General features: G+C 36.2%; 1 protein-coding gene across 1 annotated transcript in view; it reads right to left on the bottom strand.

Moving 5' to 3' along the window:
* Nucleotides 1-25559, bottom strand: part of Stk17a (serine/threonine kinase 17a) — a 30330-nt gene extending 4771 nt beyond the window's left edge. Inside the window, exons 1-3 of the mRNA XM_076864236.2 lie at nt 25200-25559; nt 10713-10925; nt 5673-5817 (exon numbers count right to left, since the gene is read on the bottom strand). Coding sequence (XP_076720351.2) covers nt 5673-5817; nt 10713-10925; nt 25200-25402 — 561 coding nt within the window. The 5' untranslated portion in view covers nt 25403-25559. The remainder of the gene's footprint in view (nt 1-5672; nt 5818-10712; nt 10926-25199) is intronic.
* Between the last annotated feature and the right edge of the window lie 2429 nt (nt 25560-27988).

Genomic DNA, 27988 nt, shown 5'->3' with positions numbered 1-27988 from the left:
AAATGTTCAGTGCAGATGCAATTTTTCCCCCAAATATTTTCAATCTACGGTTGGCTACATCCATGAATAAGAAACCCTTACATACAGAGAATAGGCTGTACTCTTCCCATAATGCAAGTCTGGTTATGATGCTGCAAGTCACTACTATCACCAACAGATACCACACTCTCAAACAGAGTAGAAGTTAGGATGTATGTTGGGGTCAAGGTCAATGTTTTACCCAAGGGAAAACTGACTAAGATAATTTCACATAAAAAGATGAGCAAACTTATTATGGACTAGAATATAAAGTCATATAAAAATTTTTTAAAAAATTTTGTTTTCACTTCAGAAAGTCTGTAATTCCTGATTTTTGACAATAAGGACATTTCTGGAGGTGAACTGAGAAGCACGGGTACTGACAAATTCTATAAAACTTGCTCAGCAATCAGTGTTTATGATCTGGTTCCTGAGTCCTTTCCAGGATCAATCTCTTGTCATTTCTCAAAGGCACTCCGTGTTCCAAGTCAGATTGGCTATAATCCTGAATAAGACTCATGGTCTCACACCTCATGCCTCTGCACATGCGCTTCCTCTCCTTCTTTGACAAATTCATTTTCATCACTCTGTGCACAGTGGATCCATAAAGCACCCATTCCTCCATAAAGCCCTCCCACTTCTCTACCTTCTTCTCCCTCCTTCCAGGCAGGAGTCGAGGGTTGTCTCCTCTCATGCATGGCAAGCTCATTGCATTGTTTCCTTAAATGTTAATTTTTCTGTCTCCTCCATATCAATGTGGTTCTCTAGATGTACAAAATGAATGTTCACGCTTTTTCTTCTTCCACTCACATCCAACTGTTCCATTTGACTTCTGTTCTCTCATTCTAAGTCACAAAATCCAATGATATTTTCCAGGGCTTTCTTCAAGACTACTTTGAGCAGTACTTCACACTGTGGCCCATTCCTTCCTTGTTCACATTCATTTCCTCTTGGATTCCATGACAAAACAGTGCCTAGTTTCCTTCCTACCTCTGGCTGCTTTTTCTGTTTCCTTCCTACCTCTGGCTGCGTTTTCTGTTATCTACCATTATCTAGTTCCCTGAAAGATGGATTTCTCATGGCTTGATCTTGAGATCCCTTTCTCTTCTCATTCCAAACTCTCACCTTGCAAAGACTATTGCAACCAAAGCTTAAATACCACCTACAGCTTATGACTCAGAAACTTTTATCTCTTTCAGACTTCTTAACCAACTGCTTACCTAATCTCTCTTCTCTGATATCTCAAAGGCATCTCAAATTCAGCATGATCAAAACCAGACTCAATCACCCCTCCTATTGTTTCATATAATTAAAATTTTTATGGGTTTATCAAAGTCTGAATTCAGAAACCAAGAAAGGGAAGAATGTTCAGCTTCATGAGGGCAGGAGCTGCAGTACTGATCACTGTGTCAGCGCCTACTACACACTGATATTTGCTGGGTGAATAAAAAGGAGAAACATAAATATAAAAAAAAATGCAGATAGCCTATTTTGTCTTAGGGATATTAGTAGTATAAATATTACTAATAAGAAGTCCCCACTGTTGAAGAGTTCATAATTGTAAGAGAAAAAGAAGGATCTATGATGCTCAACTCAATCTCCTGTGTGCTGGGCTCTGACAGCAATATACCAAGTGCTTGGGCAATAAATATATAAAAGGGATTAATCCTACCTCGGAAAATTACAGATGAGGTATGTAAGCAGACCCTGAAGGATAAAAAGGACTTCATCATTTATTCAACAAATTTTTATTGACTGCTTTCTAAGCTAGGCCTTTGGAAAATAACAGAAAACAAGGCATGAGTCCCCTCTTGGAGCCTTACTTTTTTTTGGTGGCAGGGTAGGGAGTCCTGGGGATTGAATCTAGGACCTCAAGCATGCTAAGCATGTGTTCTACTACTACTGAGCTATAGCCCTTGCCTGGAGTTTTACATTCTAATGAGGACAAATAAATTCAAACATATAATTTCAGGTAGTTTGAAGTGCTATGGGGACCTCAAAAGTAGGGTGATTGGTGAAAGGGGATGTTAGGAGTGTGCACATCTCATGCTATCTTTTTGAGAGTCAGAGGAACCAGTCATGGCAGTAATCTTCAGGGTTAAATCGACAGGGGATATTCAAGGCAGAGGGAGGAGCAAGTACAAAGGCCCTAAGGCAAGGACAAGCTACTGGAGCAGGATCTCAAGAAGTCCTGTATAGATGGAGAAAAGCACAAAGTGGAAGGAGCAGCAGTAGTGGTGGGCATGAGAATGAAACCAGGGAAACGGGAATTACACGGTTTCATAGGCCATTCTGGGCCAAATGACACAAACCATATCCAAATCATAGCAAATGTGGCATACCTTGTATCATATTTTTTTATGTTACTCCTGCTTTCAAGTAGTAAACTGATGCTTAAACCATCAGTGCTTAAACTTAAATCCAAAATGGGAAAGTCCCAGCATCTAGTCCATTTTTAACTATGCACACAATAGGTGGAAAAGTTAATAACCAACACTGCTAAAAGACCAAACTAGGAAAAGACCAAAAGCACCAGATTTTAAAACTGAATTTCTTGGGCTATTTTTGGCCAGTCCTCCCCTGTCCTCTAGATTTACTAAAAGCAGGCCACTGTGTTGAATGAGTAATCCACCAAATTACTGAGACTATTTTGGAATGGTAGTTAGTGTTGTTCTGACTTTGCTAGAGTTACTGCTTCTCAGACTTGTCAGTCCTGCAACATGTTCTATATGTTAAATAATTGTGCTTTACCTTAATCATAGTTTTTCTTTTCCATTTTCGTGGACTTACAAACTTACACGTTCACAGACCCCTAAATCTCTCAAAGAAATTCCCAAGCTGATTTTAAGGTATTTGACTAAACCTTCAGTGAATCAGTGTTTTGAAAAATTGATAATTTTGAGGTCTGTACTGAAGCCAAATAATGTCAATTTTCTCATTTAAAGGGTTCTTCTAACAGAAAATTTCATTTTTAACTATAATGGAGACTAAATTGTAATCAAAGTTATAAAATATATTGGAATTATCAATTTCCACATAATTAAAACATAAGAAAATACATTTAGCTTTGAAGTAGTCTGGGAATTTTTTTTTTTTTTTTTTTTTTTTAAACAGCTTGGTCTTTTAAGCTCTTCCAGAGATACAGAGTCAACATTGTAAGCACCAATTCTCACTAGACAGATAGATAGCTGTTAAAGGTATAGGACAATAGACTCTTTGTCCAGACTCAACTAGAAATGACCTTTTGGCAGAAATCACTCCTGACTGCTGCTCCATTGCAACACCAACTCCATCTCAGCCATTCACTTAGAGACATGTTCCCTTCAGCAGTTTACTGAGTGACATGTTTGACTACACACATGCGAAGTGAGGGTGGAAGAAATGCAGATAGCTTCAGACCACACTGTCTTCTAGTTCTTCTGGGTATAGGAGACAAAGATAGTCTAGTTCCCAACATCAAAGGCCCATCATAAAGGCCTCTATTAAATTTGGCAAAGATTTCTACACTGAACGGCATGAGAGAGAAAGGAATATGATTTATATTGAAGGTATTGGGGAGAAAGGGATATAATTTCCTTGTGTAAATACACAGTTGAACCTGGTATTCAAGAACTTAATATTCACCTTGACTGCTTTCAAGTGACATCAAAGATCCATGACACATGGTGTTGGCAGCCTGTCTGACTTGCTTCTTAATTAGTTCCTGAATAATGGTCACAGATTGAGCTGTCATAAGTTGAAAGACCATTTCCTATAGGTGCAATGCTATTTAATTTGGGATTCTGTTCCTAGAAGACCTTTTTACATCATAAAGTTGGTAAAACACATGATTTTACAAAGTTAAGAGTATAAAGCCAAACTGAAAAAAAATCTATAGTATATAACATTTCTTTTGGGAATTCTTCTTCATGGCTAATATTAACTGAGACTTCTTATGAAGCTGGGACTGCAGAGGTCATATCTTCCAGGTCAGTATTCCTGAAGGGAGCAGAGGTGAGAATTTCCTGTAGCGAGGATCTTTGAAGTTCTTATGCATAAGAGACACCAAAGGAGGAAAGCAAAACCCTAGCTCCACCTCTAATGCTAGAAAGGGTTTTAACTAGGGGATCTGTAGCATTAACATCCAGGCACTACAGATTGGTACACAAATATCCACACTAGCTGTCAAAACAAGGTCATTGTTACTATCATATGGCTTCTGTGTTGTGACTGCTCATGTTTGCCACAGTACTAAAAAATGAATTTAAGTTGGCATCTTTCAAAAAAATAATAAGGAAGCTTCCCAAATCTTTTCTTTCCTTGGTGATTTTCTGTAGGAAACCAGTATGTAAATGGATATCTAATATCCTTCCTCCTGATTTCAAATGATACATTATCAAGGTTGTTTTAGAAGTCAATCTGCAGATTACACATACTTATATTTCTTCCCTCAGAGTGTTACTTCATGCACTGTTACTTACACACTATGAGGTATATATAAGGAGTTATGGAGTGTGTGCTATAGTGGCCCCTGGACCTGAAATATCAGTATCACCGGGTTGGACCTGCATCAGAATTTCTAGCACTGGTGGATGGCAATATGTTTTAACAGGTTCTACCAGCCAGTCTAATGCACAACAGAGTTGGAGAACCACTGTACTAAATAAAGCATCTACCTTCTGCCGAAAGGGAGATCATAGCAGAGGTCAAGGTGGATTAATAGATGATGTGGAGAGAGATGAGGTTGCCATTCAGGGGTCTAGGGGTTTCAGTCTTCTTAGACTGCCTTCCTCCTTCCTAATCCCAACCCCTCTGGATGGGGCTCAAAAGGCAGTATCTATGTCATTCCATTTTATTGCCATTCTCAGAAAGGTGAACTGAATGCGAGAGAAAACTCAATTCTGGTAACACTTTTTGAGCCCTGACTATGGTAGTAACTGAAGATAGAATTATTCCTAGACTTACTGCCAATAAAATTCCCTTTTTAGCTTACCCCAGTTTCAGGTGGCATTTTGATCACAGGATATACTGTTCTTTTTCTTTTTTTTCCTCCTCCATCTACTTCTTTGATTATTTATTTATTTATTTATTTATATGTATAGGGGATTGAACCCATGGGTACTTAACCACTGAGCCACAACCCCAGCCCCTTTTAAATTTTTTTTTACTTTGAGACAGGACCTCACTAAGCTGCTAAGGCTGGCTTGAATTTGTGATACTCCTGCCTCAGCCTCCTGAGCCACTGGTATTATAGGGGGACGTCACCACACCTGGCTCTTTGACAATTTTAGATGAGAGATCTATTTGCCTCCACTTTCTTGGATTCTCCCCACTTATTTTATTTACTCCTGCCTGCCTAACTTTACAGAACACTGCTTTTCAAACACTGCTACTCAAAAGTCCTCTCTTAATAACAATAGAAACTCCTATTCTTCTCTAATTACCTAAATCCTAACTTTAAAAAAAAAAAAAAAAAAAGTCTAACTCAAGTTCTATTTCCACCAGGAAATCTTTATCCACTCCAGCAATATTCCAAGTTCTGTTTTTTGAGACTGTACCTTGTTACCTAATAAAGCCCACAGTCTTGATACATATTTAATAAATTCCTGCTAGATACTTTACATTTGGAATGCCAGTTCTTATCAATCTCAAATTGTAAATAATTCAGACCTTACCTTCAAATCTAGATGAACTACATCATGAGTGTGTAAAAAGTGGACACCTTCTAAAATCTGTCTCATGAGTCTTTGAACATCTTTTTCTTTAAAAGCTTCTTCTCTGTCCGCAACACATTGGTTAAAGATTTCACCTCCAGCAGCACTACAGAAAGATAAAATTAAAATATTAATCATAAGAAAGGATGTGGTAAACATATACAACAAAGTTAGAGTAAATTAGCTGGGCGTAGTGGTGCATGCCTGTAATCCCAGCAGCTTGGGAGACTGAGACTAGAGGCATGAGTTCAAAGCCAGCCTCAGCAACAGTGAGGTGCTAAGCATCTCAGTGAGACCCTATCTCTAAATAACATACAAAAAATAATAATAATAATAATAGAGCTGGGGATGTGGGTTGGTGGTGCCCCTGAATTCAATCACTAATACCAAAAAAACCATAAACAAAAACCTTAGAGTAAATTAATCACAACCTGGCAATACTATATACTTGTAAAATGAATTTGATGACCTGAAGCAAAATACAATATGAGCAGAGTCAACTCACTCTCAAACATCTAGAAATGTACCATAATGCAATGTATCATCCACACAGCCTTTTGCACATACAAGCCACAATTTGCCAGTAACACACAGAACTATACTTCAATTACATTTTGTCTGAAAAAATTTTCCTAATCATAGTTTATTGTCATGAGTCCTCAGCTTATTACTACCATTCACAATAATATTCACTAGAGATCAATTTTCATGAATATATTTAAATTTACATAAACATACACAAATTAACAAATAAATTTACAAAATTACATAAATTTAAGAGAAATTTATTAATTCTTTCCAGTATGGTGTTTATCTACAACCTTAGACTTTTTGTTTTTTTATTTTTTATTTTGAGACAGGGTCTTGCTAAGTTGCAGAGGCTAGCCTTGAATTTGTGATCCTCCTGCCTAAGCTTCCCCAGTTGCTAGAATCACAGTTGTGTGCCACCATGCCTGGCTTATTTATTCTCTTTTAGCAAAGGATCTTCTCTCTGATTTCTCAAGAACTTAAGTAGTTCACTTGAACACAATATTAATATAACTATAGTTTTCTGAAAAACTTCAAGGATGTACTTCAGATGCAGAATCCTATAAAAGCTTTAAAAGGTGCCTTAGTTATCAGTGAAATTACACTCCTCTCAGTACAATATGAAATCATGTAACTTTTTTACGTATGTAAATATATTCTTAACCCATTAACTGAAATAATGGTAGGACCATGATCCTTGAAAGGAGGGAAGCAAGGTGAGTCCTCTTATTTCCTTGGCTTCTTACCTGGAGGCAATTTATGGACAGAGGTACAGGGTAGGGTAGGAACCCAAGGAAAATATGGCAGCCTTGTTAAATAGAGAAGATAGACTGTGAGTTTGACAAGGAAGTTGGAATTTGCAGGTAGAGTACCAAACAGGAGGGAGGGGACTACACAGAGAAAGATCTCCAGAATCTGCTTTGTAGTATTTTGAAGTTTTAGGCAAATTACTTACATACACATGCACAGAATTTAACTCTTCAAGGTTAATCAAGAACTGAAAAATATTTATAAACTGAATAATTCCCAGTGTTCACAGAGGACCAGGTCAGAATCTGAATTTTGTCCATTTAGAGTAGAAACATCACCCTAAACACTCAGGACCATCAACAGGCCTTCCCAAGAGGGCCATCTGTACTATTAAGGCTAAATTAGCCTTACAGCTGCCTTAACTAAGCTGACTCACATGTAAATTAACTGCCTGCCAAAAACAAACTTCACCATTCTTTAATGGAATGAAATCTACTCCATACCCTTACTATTCTAAATGTATGACATCCTACCCCAAATTTCTAGACATCTGAAAATACCACAAATTACAACCCATACCCAATACAATAATACAATAAAAACAGACCTAGAAATGACAAAGGTGATGGAAGTGGTAGATAAGGACAGGTATTACAAAGATATTATAAAGATGTCCAAGGATTTAAAATAAAATATAGATATAACAAAGAAGATATGGAGGACATGAAAGAAAGAACAACACATGGAATTTCTAGAGATAAAAAAAATACAGCAACTAAAATGACAAATTTTCTTATCTTTATAGATTAGACCTGCAGAAGAATCAGTGAATTTTAGGAGAAAACAGTAGAAATATCCAATGTGAATCAAAGAATACAAATACCCAAGTAGCTCAATGAACCCCAATCAGGATAAACACAAATAAAAAAGGATGTGATGCTTAAATTCTTGAAAATCAAAGATAAAGGAAAAAAAATCTCTAAAAAGGCACATTCATAGGTGGAACAAGGTAGGGATATCCCAAGCTTCTTGTCATAAAAAAAGGAAAAAGAAGATGGAATTATACCTTTAAAGTCCTGGTGAGGGGTAGGAACCATGGGCGCGGAATATGCCTAGAATGCGGGGTATGAAGATGCGAGAGAACTAAGAGCAGGGCATGGAATGAAAGCTAAATAATCTGAAAAATCCTGATAGGGCAATGATGGCTGATACATACTAAATGCTGCCTTCCCCAGGATGCACTTCCCTAACTGCCCAGAGAGTAAGGCAGCATGGCATACGGCCAAGAGCAGAGCAAAGACTTTGTAATGCACAGTACTGGACCAAACTGGCTCTGCTACTTGTATGACTGCAGGTTGACAATTTCTCTGAGTTTTTTTTTTTTTTTTGTAGTGGGGATGGAACGCAGGGGCACTCAACCACTGAGCCATATCCCAAGTCCTATTTCATATTTTATTTAGAGACAGGGTCTGAGTTGCTTAGCACCTCACTGTTGCTGAGGCTGGCTATGAACTCAAAATCCTCCTGTCTCAGCCTCCCAGGCTGCTGGGATTACAGGTGTGCACCAGTGCACCCGACTCGAGTTTTGCCTCATATAAAATGTTCCTTTTTTTTGGGGGGGGGTCCTGGGATTAAACTCAGGGGCACTCAGCCATTGAGCCACATCCCAGTCCTATTTTGTATTTTATTTAGAGACAAGGTCTCACTGAGTTGCTTAGTGCCTTGCTTCTGCTGAGGCTGGCTTTGAACTCGAAATCCTTCTACCTCAGCCTCCTGAGCAGCTGAGATTATAGGTGTGCCACACCGCACCTGAAAGTTTTGCCTCATATAAAATGTGTACATAATACATTGTGGCTACTATATTTCTTCTATGTTCACATGACATCTAATAAGAATTTCTGGTAAAACACCAATATTGCTGTGTCATTTATTTCTATCACCTTTGCTACACTTTTAGCACCTGAAGGAAAGGGGGCTGTATTATTTTCACTGTTATTATAATTAGCACATATTAGTATCTAGTACATACAGCAGTGCTATTGGAATGAATAAACAATACAGTGATCATAACCTGCCTGTTTCCATGGCATCGATCTATTGATGTGATTGAGAATTTTGGTATCTCAGTATCCAGAGTATATTTCTAAAACTTTCTCTTTAAACTAAAAATAGAATGCAATAATTTTGGGCCAAATTATACCAATTTTATTTCTAAAAACCTAATCACTGAAACAACCGAAGCCACTAAAGCTTCTAAACAAATGAATAATATCAGCACCTTTGTGTTTCTATTATCTATCTAACAGTAGTAGAAGGGTGTCCCTAGAATAGAAGCTAGAGCGATCAGCCCAGGGATGCTGGAGACTTAGTGATTCATTATATATGAGGTTAAAGGAGATAAATGAAGGATAGTTTCAAGATTTCTAGCATGAGCAATGAAATAAATGGGGATACCAATAGAAATAGGGAATAAAAGAAAAATGGGCATTAACAGAGCAATGCAAGAATAATGACCCTGAATTAACAATGATTCATGGTTGGGTACATATACACGTAGTATGCAGCTGAAGCTTAGAAGTGAGGCTGAGATCGGAAGATTTGGAAATAATTAGCGTGTAAATAATAGCTGAAGCCGTGTAAAATACTACCATGTGGAGTAAATATACAGAACATAATTGTATGACAAAAGTCAACACTGGGGGCTGGGGTTATGTCTCAGTTTTAGAGCATTTGCCTAGTATGTGTGAGGCACTGAGTTTGATCCTCAGCACCACATAAAAATAAATAAATAAAATAAAGGCACTTTCATATATATATGAAAGTTAATTAAAAGTGGAATTTTGGGAAACTCTTTATATAGGTTAGGGTATAACCGAGAGGAGAAAATTAAAAACAAAACAAAATGGAGCTGTTGAGAACCAAGAAGAGTGTAATTTCAAGAAAAAATGTATAACATTACATGTTTAAAGAGAGTAAGTAGTAGAAGGAATATTAAAATGAGGAGATTGATTTTATCAAACAGGAATGGTGACCTCATTAAAGTTTTAGAAGAGCAGATAGCATTTGAATGAAAGTGGATGAGTACTGGCATATGAACAGATAAATGGATCAATGAATAGAATGTAACTGATGGGAAGGTGAGGAAAATTATAAATTGAAACTATTCTTTAAGAAGCATGACAGTAAAGAGAAAGCCAGCACAATAGTTTAAGTGGAAGAGGGAGAATTTTACAAGACAATGAAATAACAGAAGACAGAGGGAAAAGAGCTACCAAAGGAGGGGGGACTGAAACTCTGAAAGAAGTTATGTAACTTATTAAAAATCAAAACACATGTCCAGAAGAGAGAGGATGAGAATTAAAGAACACGGACAGGGGTTTTAGCCTTGGCATAGAGTAATTGAATCTGTCTTCAAACAGATGGGAAAAAGTCTGAGACAGTAAAAACAGAGATACTCAAGAGGAGTAAGAGATGCTCAGGGGAATGTGTGTCTAATGGCCTTATTTTCTCCATCTAGGGACAATATTGCCAGGGATCTCACAAAAGCTGAGAAGTAGGTGACACAGTAAGCATGGTAAAGGTATTTATGAAGAACATCAATGAAAATGAACTGGAAAATCCTTTCTAGAGAACCAGACCCTGCACATTATTACAGAGAAGTGGCATCTCATAAAGGAAGTAGAGACCATCAAACAAACTTAACTGAAGGAAGACAATACTTACTATTCCAGAACCAAGATCATTTCTGATGGAGTTTCATAAACTTCGTGTAAATTAATGACCCAAGGATTGTCCTGTGCTAGTTCAAGTACAGCAATCTCATGAATAATTTCCATCCGACAGTCTTGTCCTTTTCTTCTTTTTCTCATGAACTTGGCTGCAAATTCTTTTCCAGAATCTTTCTTTATACATTTCCTCACCACTGCAAACTTACCCCTGGAATTAAATACAAACATTCATTGTTAAAACCAATAACTTTTCAGAGATGGCATATATTAATACAAATTTCTAAATTCCCATTATTGGATATTCAAATTTAGCTCATTCAATCACGAAGTAGCAATATCACTTGGGATATTGATTTAGATTTATGAAATAAAATATAATTTATAAATCTGCAAAAATCAACTACTGTGATTTGAATGTGTCCCCCTAGGTTCATGTGTTAGAAATTTAACCCCTTGTAATAAAGAGTTCAGAGGTGGAGCCTTTAGAGATAATTAGAGTATATTTCTAAAATATACACTGATAACACTATCATTGGAATGGGTTCCTGGTAAAGGAGTGAGTGTGGCACCCTTTACATTCTCTTGAGTTAGTGTTCTTGCCACTCCACCATGTAATGAAACAAGAAGGCCCTTGCCAGATGTGAACCTTCAATCTTAGAATTCCCAGTTTCCAGAATTCTGAGCCAAGCCAGAAATTATGGAGCACTACTGTAATTCCTGCTGAGACAGCATTTTTACAAGTTGAGGCCAACCTGGGCAACTTGGCAAAACCCTTTCTCAAAATAAAAACAAAAAAGTGATGGGGATGTACCTGTGTGTGTGAGGTGCTGGGTTCAATTCCAAGTACAGTATAAAAACAAAACAAAACAAAATCCTGAGCCAAATATGTTTCTGTGCTTTATAAACTACCCATTTTGTCGTATTCTGTTATAGCAACACAAAATGGGCTTAGATCATAATCAAATATTAAAGTCAATATTTTTTGCAGAGTTACACATAAAATAACTCCATTTTTGTACATTTATGCATAAATGATTTAATCTTTAAAAATATAAGCCAGGCACATTGGCGCACGCCTGTAATCCCAGTGGCTCATAGGCTGAAGCCGGAGGATCTGAGTTCAAAGCCAGTCTCAACAAAAGTGAAGTGCTATGCAACTCAGTAAGACCCTGACTTTAAATAAAATATAAAATAGGGCTGGGGATGTGGCTGAGTGGTTGAGTGTCCCTCAGTTCAATACCTGATTTATTTATTTACGAACCATAAATAAATAAATAAATAATAAAAATACATTTGACTTTTTAATAGAAATTGGCCACAAGATTCCTTAATATGAATTTCATCATCATCTAATTAAATGTGAAGAACAGTATCACCTTCCAAAATGATATCAATCATGATATAATTCTAAATATAGCACCAGCAGGAAAAGTCTCATTATAGAGACATTATGGCTCTACAGTTTGTCCTTAAACTAATAAGCAGGTCAAACAGGGGAATCAGGATAGCATATTGATTAAGGTTATAATCTCTGGACTTGCATCCCACAACTGGCATTTGACACATCTTAGGCAATTTATTTACCCTCATAAACTATCTTTTTTCTTATCTGTACAAGTGATGCAAAATCTGCTTTTGAGTTATGATAATTAAAGTAAAATCATTCCTTGATATCCATGCAAGACTGGGTCCAGGATCCTCTGTAGATAACAAAACTAAGGATGCCTTATATAAAATGGTGTCCTTAAAATGTGGTATACATACACAACAGAATATTACTCAGCCTTAAAAAAGAATAAAATTATGACATTTGCAGGTAAATGGATGGAACCAGAGAATATCATGGTAAGTGAAATAAGCCAATCCCCCAAAACCAAAGGCTGAATGTTTTCTCTGATAAGTTGTCAGTGATCCATAGTGGGGGGTGGGGGAATAAGGAAGAATGAAGGAACTCTGGATTGTGCAGAGGGAAGTGAGGGGAGGTGCGGGGCTGCAGGGATGGGAAGGACAGTAGAATGACAGACATTATTGCTGTATATACATGTATGATTACACTACTGGTGTAACTGCACCATGTACAGCCAGAGAAATGAGAAGTTGTGCTCCATTTGTTAATAATGTGTCAAAATGCACTCTATATCTTGTATAATTAATTAGAATTTACAAATTTTAAAGAAATCGTGTACTTTTTTGCATATAACCTATATACATCCTCTTGGATACTGGAATCATCTCTACATTGCAAATAATACCTAATACATAGTGACTATAGTTTTAGGAAAAACATCTATACATGTTCAGTACAGATTTTTTTTTTTTTGGTACCAGGAATTGAACCTAAGGGTGCTTAACCACCGAGTCACATTTCCAGACCTTTTTATTTTGAGATACGGTATTGCTAAGTTACTTAGAGCCTTGTTAAGTTGCTGAGGCTAGCTTTGAACTTGCGATCCTCCTGCCACAGCCTCTCAAAGCCACTGGGATTACAGGTGTGTGCCACTGCGCCTGACAGATGCATTTTTCCCTTAATCATTTCAGTCCACAGTTGGTTGAATCCATGGTTATGGAGGACTATATGTATAAAAATTGCATGTCACTTGTTTAGTATAGTCCTCACCAAAGGGTAAATTCTAATCACCTGTAAATATCCACTGAATCCTTAGCAACTTGGAAATCATACAGTTTTTACCTAATGCCAAGGGCCAATGTCTTCTTTCAAACTATGAGGTAATCTCTCTTGCCACTGCCACCTATTATTATTTTAATAATGTTTTCATAACAAGCTTAACCATGACTTCAGCTGAAGGGCTGGAGTCTGAGTCCTCCACAGAGCAAGCAGTACAGAATAGACTCCATTCTTTCCCACATGATAGTCTATCAGATATTATCTATCTAGGAGAAAGAGGACCTGTGGGGTTGAAAAGTCTACATTATGTTCAGGTTTAACTAATTCTACCATAGTTTTCCAAGGCAGTATTCTCACTAAACATGAATGTGTATTATTGATCATTTATTCTTTTTTTCTTAATAATTATTTTTTTTAGTTATAGGTGATCACAATATCTTTATTTTATTATTTTATTTTTATGTGGTACTGAGGATTGAACCCAGTGCTCCATGCATGCTAGGTGAGCGCTCTAACATTGAGCCATGGCCTGATCATTTATTCTTTTACTCATATCATACTGTCTAAATTAGTGTCTTGATATCTAGTAGTAAAAATAATCTTTATTATTATCCTTTGAAATTATATTTGCTATTTTATCCTTTTGCATTTCCATATAAATTTTTGAATCATCTTGCCAATCTCCACAAAAAATATTTGTTGGGATTTAAAATGAAATAGATTCTAGATTATTTTGGGGAAGAATTTATGTTTTATAATATGGAGATTTCTAAGTCCATGAACATGGAATATCTGAGTAATTTATGTAATTTTTTTGTTTTTTGCATATATTTCACTGGGTTTACTCTTAAAAGTTTAATATTTTTAAAGTAGTTGTAAATGATGTTATGTAAGCATTAATTTTCTAATCCTTTATCACTGTTATTCGGAAGTACAGTTGATTTTTTCATACTATCCTGTATCCAATGACTACATATTAATCTTAATAGTTAATTATAGACTTTCTTTGGATTTTCCATGCAGACATTATGTAATCAGTAACTAATGACAGTTCTTTTACTTCTCTCTTTCTTGCTTTCCTGTTGAGGTGAAATTTCTAGCTCAGAGTTAGTGGGTTGGTGACAGCACATACCTGTATCCAATCTCAAAGAGAAAGATTTCAAAATATCACCATCAAATATGATATTTGGTACAACTGATTTGTAGATCAGATTAAGTAAATTGCCTTACATGAATAGTTTACTAAAAGCTTTTTTTTTCCACATGAATAGATGTTTAATTTTGTTTAATTTTATACACTAACATTGAGGTATCCACTGAGATGATAGTATGATTTTTTTTACACATACTATTAATGTGGTAAATTACATAAATAGATTTTTTTAAAGGCTAAATTAATATTGCTTTTCTGGATTAAGCCACTTGATCATGAGGTGCTATTCTTCAGTATTGTTTTGTATTTTTATAGTTTGTTACACACATTGTTAAGTATAATTTCTAATTTTTTGTAGGAATATAGACTTGACCTTTTGTTTCTTTGCTGTCTTGTAAAGTTTTTGTGTAAAGGTTTTACTTGCCTCATATATTGAGTTGGGAAGTGTTCTCTATTTTCACTTTCTCTGGAAGAGTTTGGTGTGTTATTTTTCCCTCTGATGCTTGGCAAAGCATCTAGCCTTGGTTGTCTTTGTTAAAAGGGGATCCAGGTGGGAAGGAATCAGAACCTGTCTATAGTGGAACCAAGGACTGAAGATAAAGAGCTGAAGAGACATTGAAGGCCACAGGCAGATTGGTGGGCCTTGAAACTACCTGGTTCTCCTCTACATGAGCAAGGCTCAAGGTCTGAGGCTAGAGAATTTCCTCACCCTGTGCCCATGTGTGGCTTATTCACTTCCTACAGGAACCAGTACCAACTGTCAAGACTGTATAACGGTCTCACTTGCCTGTTCTAGTTCCTTTATTGTTAACAGTCACATAAGAGTTTAAATAAAGTCACTTTGAACTGAAACAATTTTTTTTCTATACCTACAGGTCAGTAGTTTCAAAAGAAGAGAAAGCTGAATTTGTAAAACAACAACAACAACAACAACAACAACAAAAAAACCAAACACACACAAAAAACGATCTGAAATGAAGTTTCAAAATATCATTAATAGCAATTGTGTTCCTGGTGAATTAGAAATGACTTAGTCAATGGCCCTCAAAGTATTCCTACATCAAATGCACAAATGTTTATTACTGCCATACCTAAAATTCAGAGCAATTCAGTTTTGTGCAGTAAATAAAATATTACTTATTATTTGCCTGAAAATATATTTTGAAGACCACAAGGAAAAATAAGTAATTCAGCAAGAGAAAATTGGATTCACATACTGCTAACCTGCAAATGCTGGGAACTCTGTTATAGCAACAGTCATGGCTAAATTCAGGGCTTCTTTGTCTGCCGCCACTCCTCCCTTTTTTTCACTCTCCTTTCACAGTAGGAGGGATGGAACCCAGGGCCTCATGCATGCTAGGCAAGTGCTCTATCTAATGCTGAGCTACATTCTTAGCTCTTTGACACAGGGTCTTGCTAAATTGCCCAGAATGGCCTCTAATTTGTGGTCCTCCTGCCTCAACCTGTAGCTGGGATTACATCCTTGTGACACCTCATCAAGGTCTCACCCATTTATTTTTCCTTTTTGGTATTAGGGATTGAAACCAGGGGTGCTTAATCAAGAAGCCATATCCTCAGCCCTTTTTGTTTTGTATTTTTTATTTAGAGACAGGGCCTTGCTGAGTTGCTTAGGGCCTTGCTAAGTTGCTGAGTCTGGCTTTGAACTCACAATCCTCCTGCTTTGGCCTCCCAAACTGTTGGTTTTACAGGTGTGTGCCACCATGACCAGCTGTTCTCACCCATTTCTTTAGGTATCAGAATACAGTTTCACTGCTCTCCATCCACACGAATGACTACTCCAACACCACCTTTGTTTTTGTGCTTCTCTCCCCAGTTTTAGGTTTATTCTTCTCTCCATCACGTCATGTACTATATGTATCAGGGATCAGTAAACTTATAAAGAGACAATAGCAAATATTTGTGGTTCTTTGGATAAGAAGGTTTCTATGGTAACTACAAGTTCACTATTATAGAGCAAAAAACAATCACTAATGAAAGGTAAATGAATAGATGTGGCCAGGTCCAGTAAAATATCATGGGCACTACAATTTGAATTTCATATGATGCTCATGGCATTAAATATAATTTATTTTTTTAATTATTAAAAATTATAAAAATCTTGCAGGAAAATGGATAGAACTAGAGACCATCATGTTAAGTGAAATAAGTCAAACTCCCAAGGTGAAGAGGGTCCTATGTTTTCTTTCATATGTGAAAGAGAGGAAAAAGGAAAACAAAGGCAGGGGTGGATCTTCTAAAAATCAAAGGGAGATCAGTAGATGAAAGGGAGCAAAGGATGAGTGATAGGAAAGGGGGGGGGAAATGCTGGGAATTGATATTGGTCAAATTATATTGTTATATGGTGTGCATGTATGAATATGTAACAATAAATCCCATCAATTTGTACAACTATAATGCACCAATAAAAAAAGTAAAAAAGAAGAATATCACGCTATAAAGTCCAAAAAAATTAGAAAAATTGAGCCACGTGAAAAAGAAATTTCAGAAAGCTTAAACATCCTTTTCTTCTAAACCCAACATTGTCCCCAGGTAATAAATATTGTTTACTTTTCTATTTGGGAAAAAAAATGTAAAAATCACTATTAGTCCATGAGGTATACAAAGGCAACTGGCCATAGATGGCCAACCCCAACACAACTCATGCTGAAGAAAACTCTTCCATTATTCTGATACTGCGTACCACTGAAAGGGACACAGATAGCAGATCACATGTATTGCCTTCATCTCTAAATTACTGGTGTAATAGGAGAAGGAACCTTAAAACCACTCAAGGAAGAGGAAGGAGGAGATAAAGAGATTTCTGGAAGCTGTTCTTTTCATAGAACCACAGTGTACAAAGAAATATAAGATTAGACATGCAAGATACAGATTCCAAGTAAACATTCTCAGAACTACATCATCATAGAGTTCCCCTAAATTACCTACCCCTAAAGGGTTCTAATATGCATACCCTACCATGGCTCTATGGGTAAAAATTGTGGCTGAATTTCAACCCCCAACTTTAGGTGTTGAGGCCTCTACAAACATGTTTTAAATATGATGTTTCTCAAACATTGGGGTCATAGTTATATAGAGAGACTTAGGGTCAATAAGATCCAAAAGGTAAAAAAATGTTTACTGCACATCTACTTTCCTCATTGACTTAAAAGCCAAATGTACTCCTATCTACACAGTTATAATTTTCAGAACTATTCATTCATTTCACGAACATCTATAGTTCACTATTATGCACAAGACTGAGAATTCAGGTTTTCATTAAACATTTGGAGTAAACAACTCAGTGATTGATGTAATTAAGAGTGGAAGGAAAGGAAAGATATATTGATATCTATAATAAGAGAAAGTGACATTTGAGTTGTATTCCCCATTCCAAGATCTCTAAGAATCAAGTCTTATTTTTCTTGGCATGACCAGTGCCTAAGATAGTATATAGGAAGGTGTCATGAAAATCTTCAGGTATGACTTACTAAGGAGCATGGGTCTTACGATTTAAAATGGGGATCTATTCAAATTCTTAAAATAACTGCTTAAAATTCATTCTCATTGTGTTGTGAAGAATGGATTGCCAAGTGATAACTACAACTGGGGAAGTCAATAAAATAATTCATGGCAGTGGGCCTGAACTTGAGCAGCAGCAGTGGAGACGGAACAGACAGAATACAATTAAAAGGTGTTCACAGTTAAGATTCATTAGCATTCAGTGACAGATTAAATTGCAGGTAGAGATGAGGATAGAAGGAAGGGAAAGGTGGAAGTCAAGAATGACTTCTAGATTTTTAATATGAGCACCGTGTAAATGTGTACCATCAACTGAAATAAAGATTGTAAAAACAGAAACAAATTATTTTTGGGGAAGATAATGTGTTAGGTTTTGGACAGAAGTCTGAGGTGCCTTTCTGGTAAAGATCATCCTAATTATTGGATGGATTCCAGATATAAGTTCAAATGGGGGTTACAGATAAAGATGTATAGATAATAGAATATATAAGGTTCAGGCAAAGACCAGAAAATGTAAATGCTAATTTAAGCAGTATATAGAAGAAACGAAATAAAGCGAGGTTCAAGTCCTGTTTATTTTAGATTATAATAAAGTACTTTGTTCATAACTTTATTGTTTCATTTATATCAACCTGAAATAAGTTGCTGTACTATGACTGTCTCTCCAGCTAGACTGTGCATCAGGGATCTCACTTATTATTTATCTTTACATCTCCATTGTACCCCACCCATGGCAGATATGTAAATACATCAGATACCACACTAAATGGACATACTCTTAATAGTTTGTTAAATAAATAAAAAGTTTTATGGCAATTTAACCTTATAATATTTAATACATTGGACTATTTGCCATTCTTTCTGCACTGAACTTTCCTATCATTGTGCCATATTTGTTTTACTGTCAATTCTAACATATCACCACAACCAAAATCCTATCCATTATTTATGGCTCCATACAAATGTAATTTCCTCCATAAGATCTTTATCTGACATTGTGCCTATAAAGAGAACAGTGCTTGATTTGTTACATTAAGGAATAAATTTCAGAATCTAGGGTAGTGCCTTATTTTATGTGCTTAATATACATTAGTACAGTTCAGTTATGCATCACTTGATTAAGAGGATATGTTTTAAGAAATGTGTCAGCAGGCAACTATAACAAAATGGTAAGCATTTGCATATTTAGACATAACTATACACTGAAAAGATACAGTTATAGTATTTTTTTTTTAAAGGGTATACTGTTCAGGGCATTTATCAAGAATGGACCTCAAGAATGATGAGTCAATGTTAATGCCTGGATATCACTAGAGTTTATAAGTGATAAAATTTAGATGTTGTAAGTATTATACACTTAGACTAAATTAAATTTATATACAAATTCTTCAAAAATATATCAATCTAAGCTTACTGTAACTTTTTTACTTTACAAACTTCTAAATGATTTTTAATTTTTGAAGTCTTTTAAAATAACACTTAGTGTAAAACACAAATGCTGCTGGTGATAAAAATTTTTCAGCTCCATTATAACTTTATGGGACCACTGTTATATAGGCAATCCAATGTTGTTAATTTAATTGAGATGATATCTTAAATGTAAAGAAGTTCCATTCAAGAAAGACCTAGAATAGATTCTATTTTCCTTACTTCTTAAAGGACCAAGAAAACTACAAAAAATATAAAGTTATCTCTTGACTCCAAGTGTAAAAAAATCAGTGAATACATTCAACTTAAGATATAAATATGAATGTTAAGAAAAGGTAAGGGCTTTAAAAGTTAATCTTGGGCCTGATGTGGTAGTGCATGCCTGCAGTCCCAGCTACCTGGGAGGCTGAGGCAAGAACATGGTTTGAGCCCACAAGTTTGAGACAAGCCTGTGCAACACAGAGAGACACGCTATTCCAAAAAAAAAAAAAAAAAGAAAGAAAAGAAAGTCAAACTTGGTTTTAAATTCTGGTTAGAAACTGCATTATCTTGGTCAATTTAGTCAATCTTCCTGAGCCTTGGATGCCTCATCTATAAAATGATGGTGATATCACCTACTTTACAGAGCAGTAAAGGCTAAGGACAATGAGATTTATAAACTACACAACATTCAGCACATTTTTAGTAATCAGTAGCTATTTTTATTGTTTTGGGCGCTAACTTATGATCTGTGATATAACTGAAGAAAACAATTTGTACAAAAAAAAAAAAAAATCAAGGAACTGAGAATTTTTGAAGGTTAGATCATCTCCCTGGCCCCAGTACTCGGGATGTAAACCAGTGCTTCACTCATGCTAGGCAAGTGCTCTACCACTGAGCTATACCCAACCCGCAATACTTAGAGGTGATTTAATTTGAACTCTACATGTGTAAATTCCCTGAATAAATCTAGTCCCTTCTTATATACCTTTATTTAAAAAAATTTTGGGGGGTACTGAGGATTTAATCCAAGGGCAATTTACCACTGAGCTAATTCCCCATCTCTTTTCACTTTTTATTTTGAGACAGGGTCTCCCTAAGTTACATAGGGCCTCACTAAATTGCTAAGGCTGGCCTAGAACTTGTGATCCTCCTGTCTTAGTCTCTCAAACTGTTGGGATTACAGGTGTGCCGCACCATGCCTTGCTCTTATGTACCTTTAGAGGTAAATCAATTTGGTTCAATAATCAGATTTCATATAGTTTTGTTATTTATAGCTTTACAAAGAGACTGAAATTCATTAAGTTTTAAATTCATGTATTTTAAATTTTTTAATATTTATTTTTATTTTTTAGTTGTAGTTGCACACAATATCTTTATTTTATTTTTATGTGGTGCTGAGGATCGAACCCAGGGCCTCTCATGTGCTAGGTGAGCACTCTACCACCAAGCCACAATCCCAGCCCCTAAGTTCATGTATTTTAAATTAAAATATAATTCTTAATTTACAGATGTTGCACAAACATAGCCAATTTTCTTTTATCTGTTTGGAAGTATCAGATTACCCCAAATTATTTGTAAATATAATTCTTCAAATAAATGATTAGTGGCCAAGAAATCCTATATAACTCTTTTCCTAAAACAAGGAAGTTTTTAAATGGATATTATTTAACAAGTGTCTTTATATCTAAACAAATTATAACTTAAAATTTATGGCACATGCTTAAGGAATTAAAAGGTTTAAACCTATAGTTGTTACTTACAGACATCAATCTAAGTAAAGGACATACAGGTCTAGAAATAAACTAATCCCTAAATTGACTTTCAGCTTAAACATTGTCTTATTCTCTGATAACAATCCTTTCTTGTCCTATTACTCTTAACTGCTCTGAGGAGAATGAGATAGGACAGGCCTATCTACTGTAAGGCCCCAGTGAGGAAGGAACGATTCTGACACTGAAACCTGTTAAGGTTTATTCCTATTTGGCTCTCATTAATATAGCCTCTTGTTAAATCTAAGGAAAATTGCTTTAGTTACATGATAGACTATGGATCATTCTTTTTAATTTTTTTTCTAGTTGCAGATGGATATAATACCTTCATTTTATTTATTTATTTTTATGTGGTGCTGAGGATCAAACCCAATACCTCACATGTGCTAGGCAAGCGTTCTACCACTGAGCTACAATCTGAGCCCTATAGATTATTCTTTGAAAAACATCCATGTGCAATGGGAATGATTTCGAAGTCAGGAATCCAAAGAGGCTCTGCGGTCTTTCAGAAGACCTCATCTCTGTCTTGGTTTTCTCATCTAATAAATAAGGCTTTCCAAATAAGCCTGTGGTGAGAACCAATGAGAAAATTCATGTAAAAGCAATTATAAAACTGTAAAACATATCCATTTATGAAGGACCTGTCCAGCAGGGAACTTACATTTGTAACTCATCCCCCCCCCCCGCCCCAGGAAAATCAAATCAAGTGTGTAATATAAAGGACAAAAGATGTGTTTTTGGTTTAAAACGTTTTTTTTTTTTTAAATATAAGATTTATAAATATATTAAAAGTGTTAAACTGGGGACTATGTAATGAAAATACATTCAAGGCAAATCATCCAATGTGAAATTAGTATAATATAAAATTTATAAAACCACCTTTCTGTTCCTATATTATCAATAAACTCAAGGGAAATCAATATGAAAAAATCCGCAGAACTCAAGGTCTTATGTCCTATGCCTCAGTAATGAAATCATTAATGTGGTTTACATTGGCACAAATCCCGACTCAAAGAGAGGGGTGTAGGAATACAAGTCAAACTTGAAGCAATAAAAGTTTTACATCATATATTTACACATTCATGTTGCTATGAACTCTTAAGACAAGGAAGAATGTGACATTTCTTAAAATGATCAATATCACATCCTGTATACTCTGGAATCAATATTGACCATTTTAAAAACTTCTCTTTGAAAGGTCATTGTATTGAAAGCTCTATATCTCTTATAAAATAATAGCAACACTTAAAAGAAATTGATTTTTCTTGAACAGTTTACTCTTTGAACCCTTCCTATTTTACTGAATGAAAGGCCATAGTATGAAGTGAATAAAACTTTTTATTTTTCCTCTATATCATTAAAATACAACCAAGGTGATATTTTAAGTTATATATCAGCATGAGATCAATTAGTTATATATCAGAAATGCAACCAGAGTTAACACTTGGAAAAATAGACAAGTTTTCTATCCTGTCAGGAAAAAGGTCATGCATAAACACATTCAACATATTAAAACCACAATCTACTCACAAAATTTATGAACCTTAAACAAGGACTGCTTACAACACAAAGCAGAACTTCTACCTCTGGAGACTTATAAACAATTCCTATGCCCTTTGTAGCAAGAGTTCATTATTTTTGCTAGAGACAGGCATATTTTGCAGTTGTGCAGGTTTTCTTAATTTTTTTTGTTGGTTACATTAAGAATAGTAACGTTTATTGAGTTACACAGTGAATTACATTTATTGAGTGTTTTCCCTAAGCTAAGCACAGCCTTAAGGCTATAGATGTGTTTTATTTAATTCTCAACAACTCTATGAGGCAATCAATGATTAGGTAATATACTCAAGTCGACGTAACTAATAAAAGCCAAGATTCTATCCCAGACTGACTGACTCCAAAGCCCATATTCTTAACTGTTACATTAAATTTCAAGATGAAAAAGGGGACCAAAAAGAAAAAAATAGATTAATTGTAGTTTTCAGTTTTAAGATCTTCTGTCAAGTATCTACATCTAAGTATTTCAGTTTTAGGCTCTTATGTCAAGAGCACTTTTCTGCTGCTTCAGGATTTATTCCTTTTATAAAGAAATACACAGGGGCTGGGGCTGTAGCTCAGTGGCAGAGTGCTTGCCTAGCAAATGTGCGGCACTGGGTTCGATCCTTAGCACCACATATAAACAAACAAAATAAAGGCATGCTGGTCATCTACAACTACAAAAAAAAAAAAAAAAAAAAAAAAAAAAAAAAAAAAAAAAAGAAAAGAAAGAAAAAGAAAAAAAGAAAAAAAAAGAAGAAAAGAAATATACACACCTATATAAGCAAAAGTAAGCAGAAGTCATCACAACCTAAAATAAAAATCCCTTGGAGGCAATCTGATTTTATAATAGGGCTTAAAACAAAAATTGAAAGAAATATTCATTGAGGAATTAGTTCCATGACACCTGATAGGGTGCAAATCAGTTTTTAAGATTAAATTATTTGTTATTAAATATATAAGACATTGCTTGACATCTTAAGCATTTGCAGACAACTCATGCCAATAATGGAAAATTTAGTTTTCTTTTATGTTATTGAGATTACTTCAGATTGTATGGAATTTCAATAAATTAGAAATACCTCGCTCAGCCAGTAGCTGTTCTCTTAGTATCATAATTATAGTGTACACTGAACCAGCCAATTAGTGTCTAGCACAGTGAAAGAAAATTTGTTCCTGAAAGGTATTTTCCTTTTGTTAACACTGGGAATATGTAAGATGTTAAGGCCCGCGCCCAGCGAAAAAACATTCTGAAAAGTTATCTTAATATTTGTAAAGCCAAGCCTTTTTTATAATTTGTGACCAATTCCTTTTCCAAGACCCCAGCTGAAGGCTATCCTAACTGTCAGGGCCTTTCCCATTACAACATGGAGGTATTTTGCAACCATTCACAGGCTTGCAATAAAGGTGAACATGAACGCTATGTGCCAGGCCCAGTGGTATGCACTTTCCAGGCACTGTATCTTCACAACATCTCCATGAGGTAAGTACTGTCGTTATTCCGGTTTATTGATGAGAAAAGTGAGGCCGAGGAGTCTTAAGTCATCCACCCAAAGGCAAACTCATGAGGAAGGGCAAGGATATGAACTCAGGTCTGACCTCCAACAACTTTTCTAAACTGTTCTCAAAAGAAGAGTCTCAAAAACCCCATAGAAATCGCTATATCACTCTTCTTAAACAAACAAAATGTAAAGCATCCAAACAGGCTTCGCTTTAACAATAAAAATTAAAAAAAAAAAAAAAAAAGGAAAGGAAAAAAGAAATCTAAGCTCTTCTTAACCCCCATAAAGAGCGGGGCAGGCAAGAGCCGGCTCACAGAAAAGTAGAAAGAGTGATAAAAGAGCCAAGACCCTACAGATGAAACTTATCTGAATTACCGAAATATTTAAGAAAAAAAAAAAAAAAAAGCACAAAACCAACCACGAAAAGGAAAACGATGAAGGCAGCAGAAGGCGGCTGAAGTTACACAGCAACCCTGCAAAGGAAGCTGTCACAACTGATGCTGCAGTTCATGAAGGCCACAGAGAGAGGTGGAGAAATCCGGAAAAGTCTAAAGGCAAAACCAAAGCTGACTTCATAAGCCTCTAGTTTTATTTCGGATCTGCAGTGTGGTTCACACACTAATCTCGCTAAATTACCATTTAAATCATTACAGATGGTGAAAAGGCGTCAGCAGAGGAAGGCGTCAAGGTTCGCGGTAACCAGAGGCAACGAATCCTCGCTCTTTCCTACTTTGCTCCGATGGCCAGCTGCTAGTCAAAACCACTCGCTCGCGGAGCTCACACCGGCTCTGCGGAGGGCAGCGACTCTGCCGCCCTAGTCGCCGCCAGCCCCTAAGTTTGTGCCAAGTCACCAAGCGCGTTATCGGTGCCCAACGCCACCTCCAGCCGCGGTACTTATCGGCGAGTACCTGGAGGCTCTGCGCCCGGCCGAGGTCGTCCCGCTCCCCGGCCCCCCTCCAGCCCTTACCTGCCCAGCTCTCGGCCAGGGCTCAAGGTGTAGCCGTCCTGGAAAGGCTCAGTGCGCACGGCGGCGCGGATCTCTGTCAGCAGCCCGCGGGTTTGGGGCGGCGGCAGCCGGCGCGGCGCGCTCTGACTCCGACTCGCCGGGCCCGAGCCTGAGGTGGCAGCCAAGGAGGAGCCACCGCTGCCCGGCTTCTCCAGAGGGATCATGGTGCTCGGGCGTTCTTCCTTTTCTGCCGCTCAGCTCGCTCCCGGTACCCGGCGGGTAACGGGCCCGCCTTCGGCTGCCTCGTGGCGGTCCGTGGAGTCTTCAGACACACGCTCTACCCGATGCGGAGCTCGGACTGCGGCCGGCAGGTTCCGGTCAGCTCCGCCCCGCACCCGACCCTGCCCCTCTCGCAGGCCTCGCCCACCGCACAGGCCCCGCCCCTCGACAATCTCCCGTGGGGTCCTGAGCGCCCGATGCCTCACGCGCGCCCTCTGCAGCCGAGAAAGAGAAGGTGCAGCCTGATCTGCTGTCTGGGCGGCATGAAGGCAATGCACAGCGCCTCCCTTTGGTTAGGAGGACCGACTGTGTCAGCTGTGTTGAGCACCTGTTGAGCATCTGGGAGTTCCAAAGCTGAATCTGGGTTAAGGGAAAGAAAGATCCAAGAAATGAAATCATAGAGATACCTAAAGGAATAAGGAAAAAATAAAAAGGGTTGATACGTGGCCAGATATGAATAAATATTAAACATATGAAAGGACAAAATAATGTCATGTGGGGTTTAAATCAGAGAACTAAAATATACACAATAATAGAACAAAAAGTAGAAAAGAGTAATTGGAATTAAAATGTTCTAGCATTGTGTGAGAATTGAGAAAAATACTTTTAATAATCAAGAATGAAAATTATAATCTCTAGAGTAAGAGTTAAAATAATAGAAAAATGAATAACAAGCTAATAAGATGTCAAATAAAATAATGAAAATATTTAATCCAACGGAGCAAGAAATAAACAGATAAGGAATTGACTAACATAAACAGATGGCAAATTCAAAGTTTTAAAAATTACAATTATGTTAAATATAAATGGAATCTATGTGTCTCCCAATTAAAAGTCAAAGTTTGTACATAACATTAAAAAATAATCTTAACTATAATGGTGCTTCTAAGAGACACCTTTAAAGGCAATATAAATGTTGAAATAAAAAGAATGCAAAGAATTATGTCATATGAATGGTACCTAATTGAAAGCTGCTATAGCTATAAAAATATAAGACAAAGTGAATTTTTAAAAAATATTTTATTTTTTTAGTTGTAGTTGGACACAATACCTTTATTTTATTTATTTTTAATGTGGTACTGAGGATCAAACCCAGGGCCTCACACGTGCTAGGTGAGTGCTCTACAGCTGAGCCACATCCCCAGTCTGACAAAGTAAATTTTAAAGCAAGAATTATTATTAGAAATAAAAATTCTTTGGATGAAAGCATCAACCCCCAAACATTGTAATAATTAGAAATTTGTATAATCTTAAAAGTATAGCACTGAAATATACAAACCCAAAATACAGGACTAAAAGAAGAAATATACAAATCCACACTCCAAACCTAGTTTTTTTTTTTTTTTTTTTTTTTTGGTACTGGTAACTTACCCTCTCTGTAAATGATAGAACAAGAAGACAAAAATAGGAACGATATACAAGTTTTGAACAATACAATCAAGAAAACTGACATAACTGAAATACACACATACATATATACTTAACACTGCAGAATACATTTTCTTTTGATGTAAGGAGAATATTTATTGATCATATACTGGTTCATAAAGCATATCTCAACAATTTTAAAGGATTAAAATTCTATAAAATCTATTCTATAATTTTGGTGGAATCAATCAAGAAACAAAATGTTACCTATCATTTTGATATATAACAACCACAGTCAGAAGCCCTATAAAATCACAAATGCATGAAAATTAATTAATTTGCTTCTCATCTATGATGATAAAAATATTGGAACAACATTGTATACTATTTGATGTCCATTCATGATTAATTTTAAAAATTAACAACCTAGAAAGAGAAAAGTATTTCCCAAACTTAGTAAGACCTCTCTCAAAACCTACAGAAGAATTACTCTTGGAATCCAGGCATAGTAAAGACACCAGCTCTTACCACTTCTATTCAGTGTTCAGCAGAGAACCTAAATAATGTAATAAGATTAAAGTGGCATTAATATTGGAAAGGAAGAGTTTAAATGGTCAGAAAGGAACAGATTGTTAAATGTCTGCAATTCAAGTACTCATCTAGAATATCCAAAAGGGTCAACTGGAAAGGATGAAAATTAATAAATTTTACAAAGACAATTAAATTTAAAATAGATCAACAGCATTCTTATGTAAAGCAATATGAGGCATGAAAGAGAATAGGGAGATTACTCCATTTGCAATTGAATGAAACAATTCAATTGAATGAAGTATGTAGTAACAATCCTACATTTCATTTTGAAAGACATAAATATTCTAAGAGACATAAGAGAAGACTTCAAAAAAATGGATATACATGATATGTTCTTGAATGAAAAAAATAGATTCTGTAATTCTTTGGTAATCAGTCAATAAACTTAGCAAAATTCTTTTTTAAAATATTTTTTTTAGTTGTAAGTGGACAGAATGCATTTATTTTGTTTATTTTTATGTGGTGCTGGGGATCAAACTCAGTGCCTCACGCATGCTAGGCAAGTACTTTACCACTGAGCCACGACCCCAGCCCCAACTTAGCAAAATTCTAATAAACCCCCAAGAGAATTT

The sequence above is a fragment of the Callospermophilus lateralis genome, chromosome 1, assembly GCF_048772815.1.
Source record: "Callospermophilus lateralis isolate mCalLat2 chromosome 1, mCalLat2.hap1, whole genome shotgun sequence".
Taxonomy (NCBI): domain Eukaryota; kingdom Metazoa; phylum Chordata; class Mammalia; order Rodentia; family Sciuridae; genus Callospermophilus; species Callospermophilus lateralis.
Note: the sequence above shows the minus strand (reverse complement) of the source record. Positions and strands in the feature narration are given on the sequence as shown.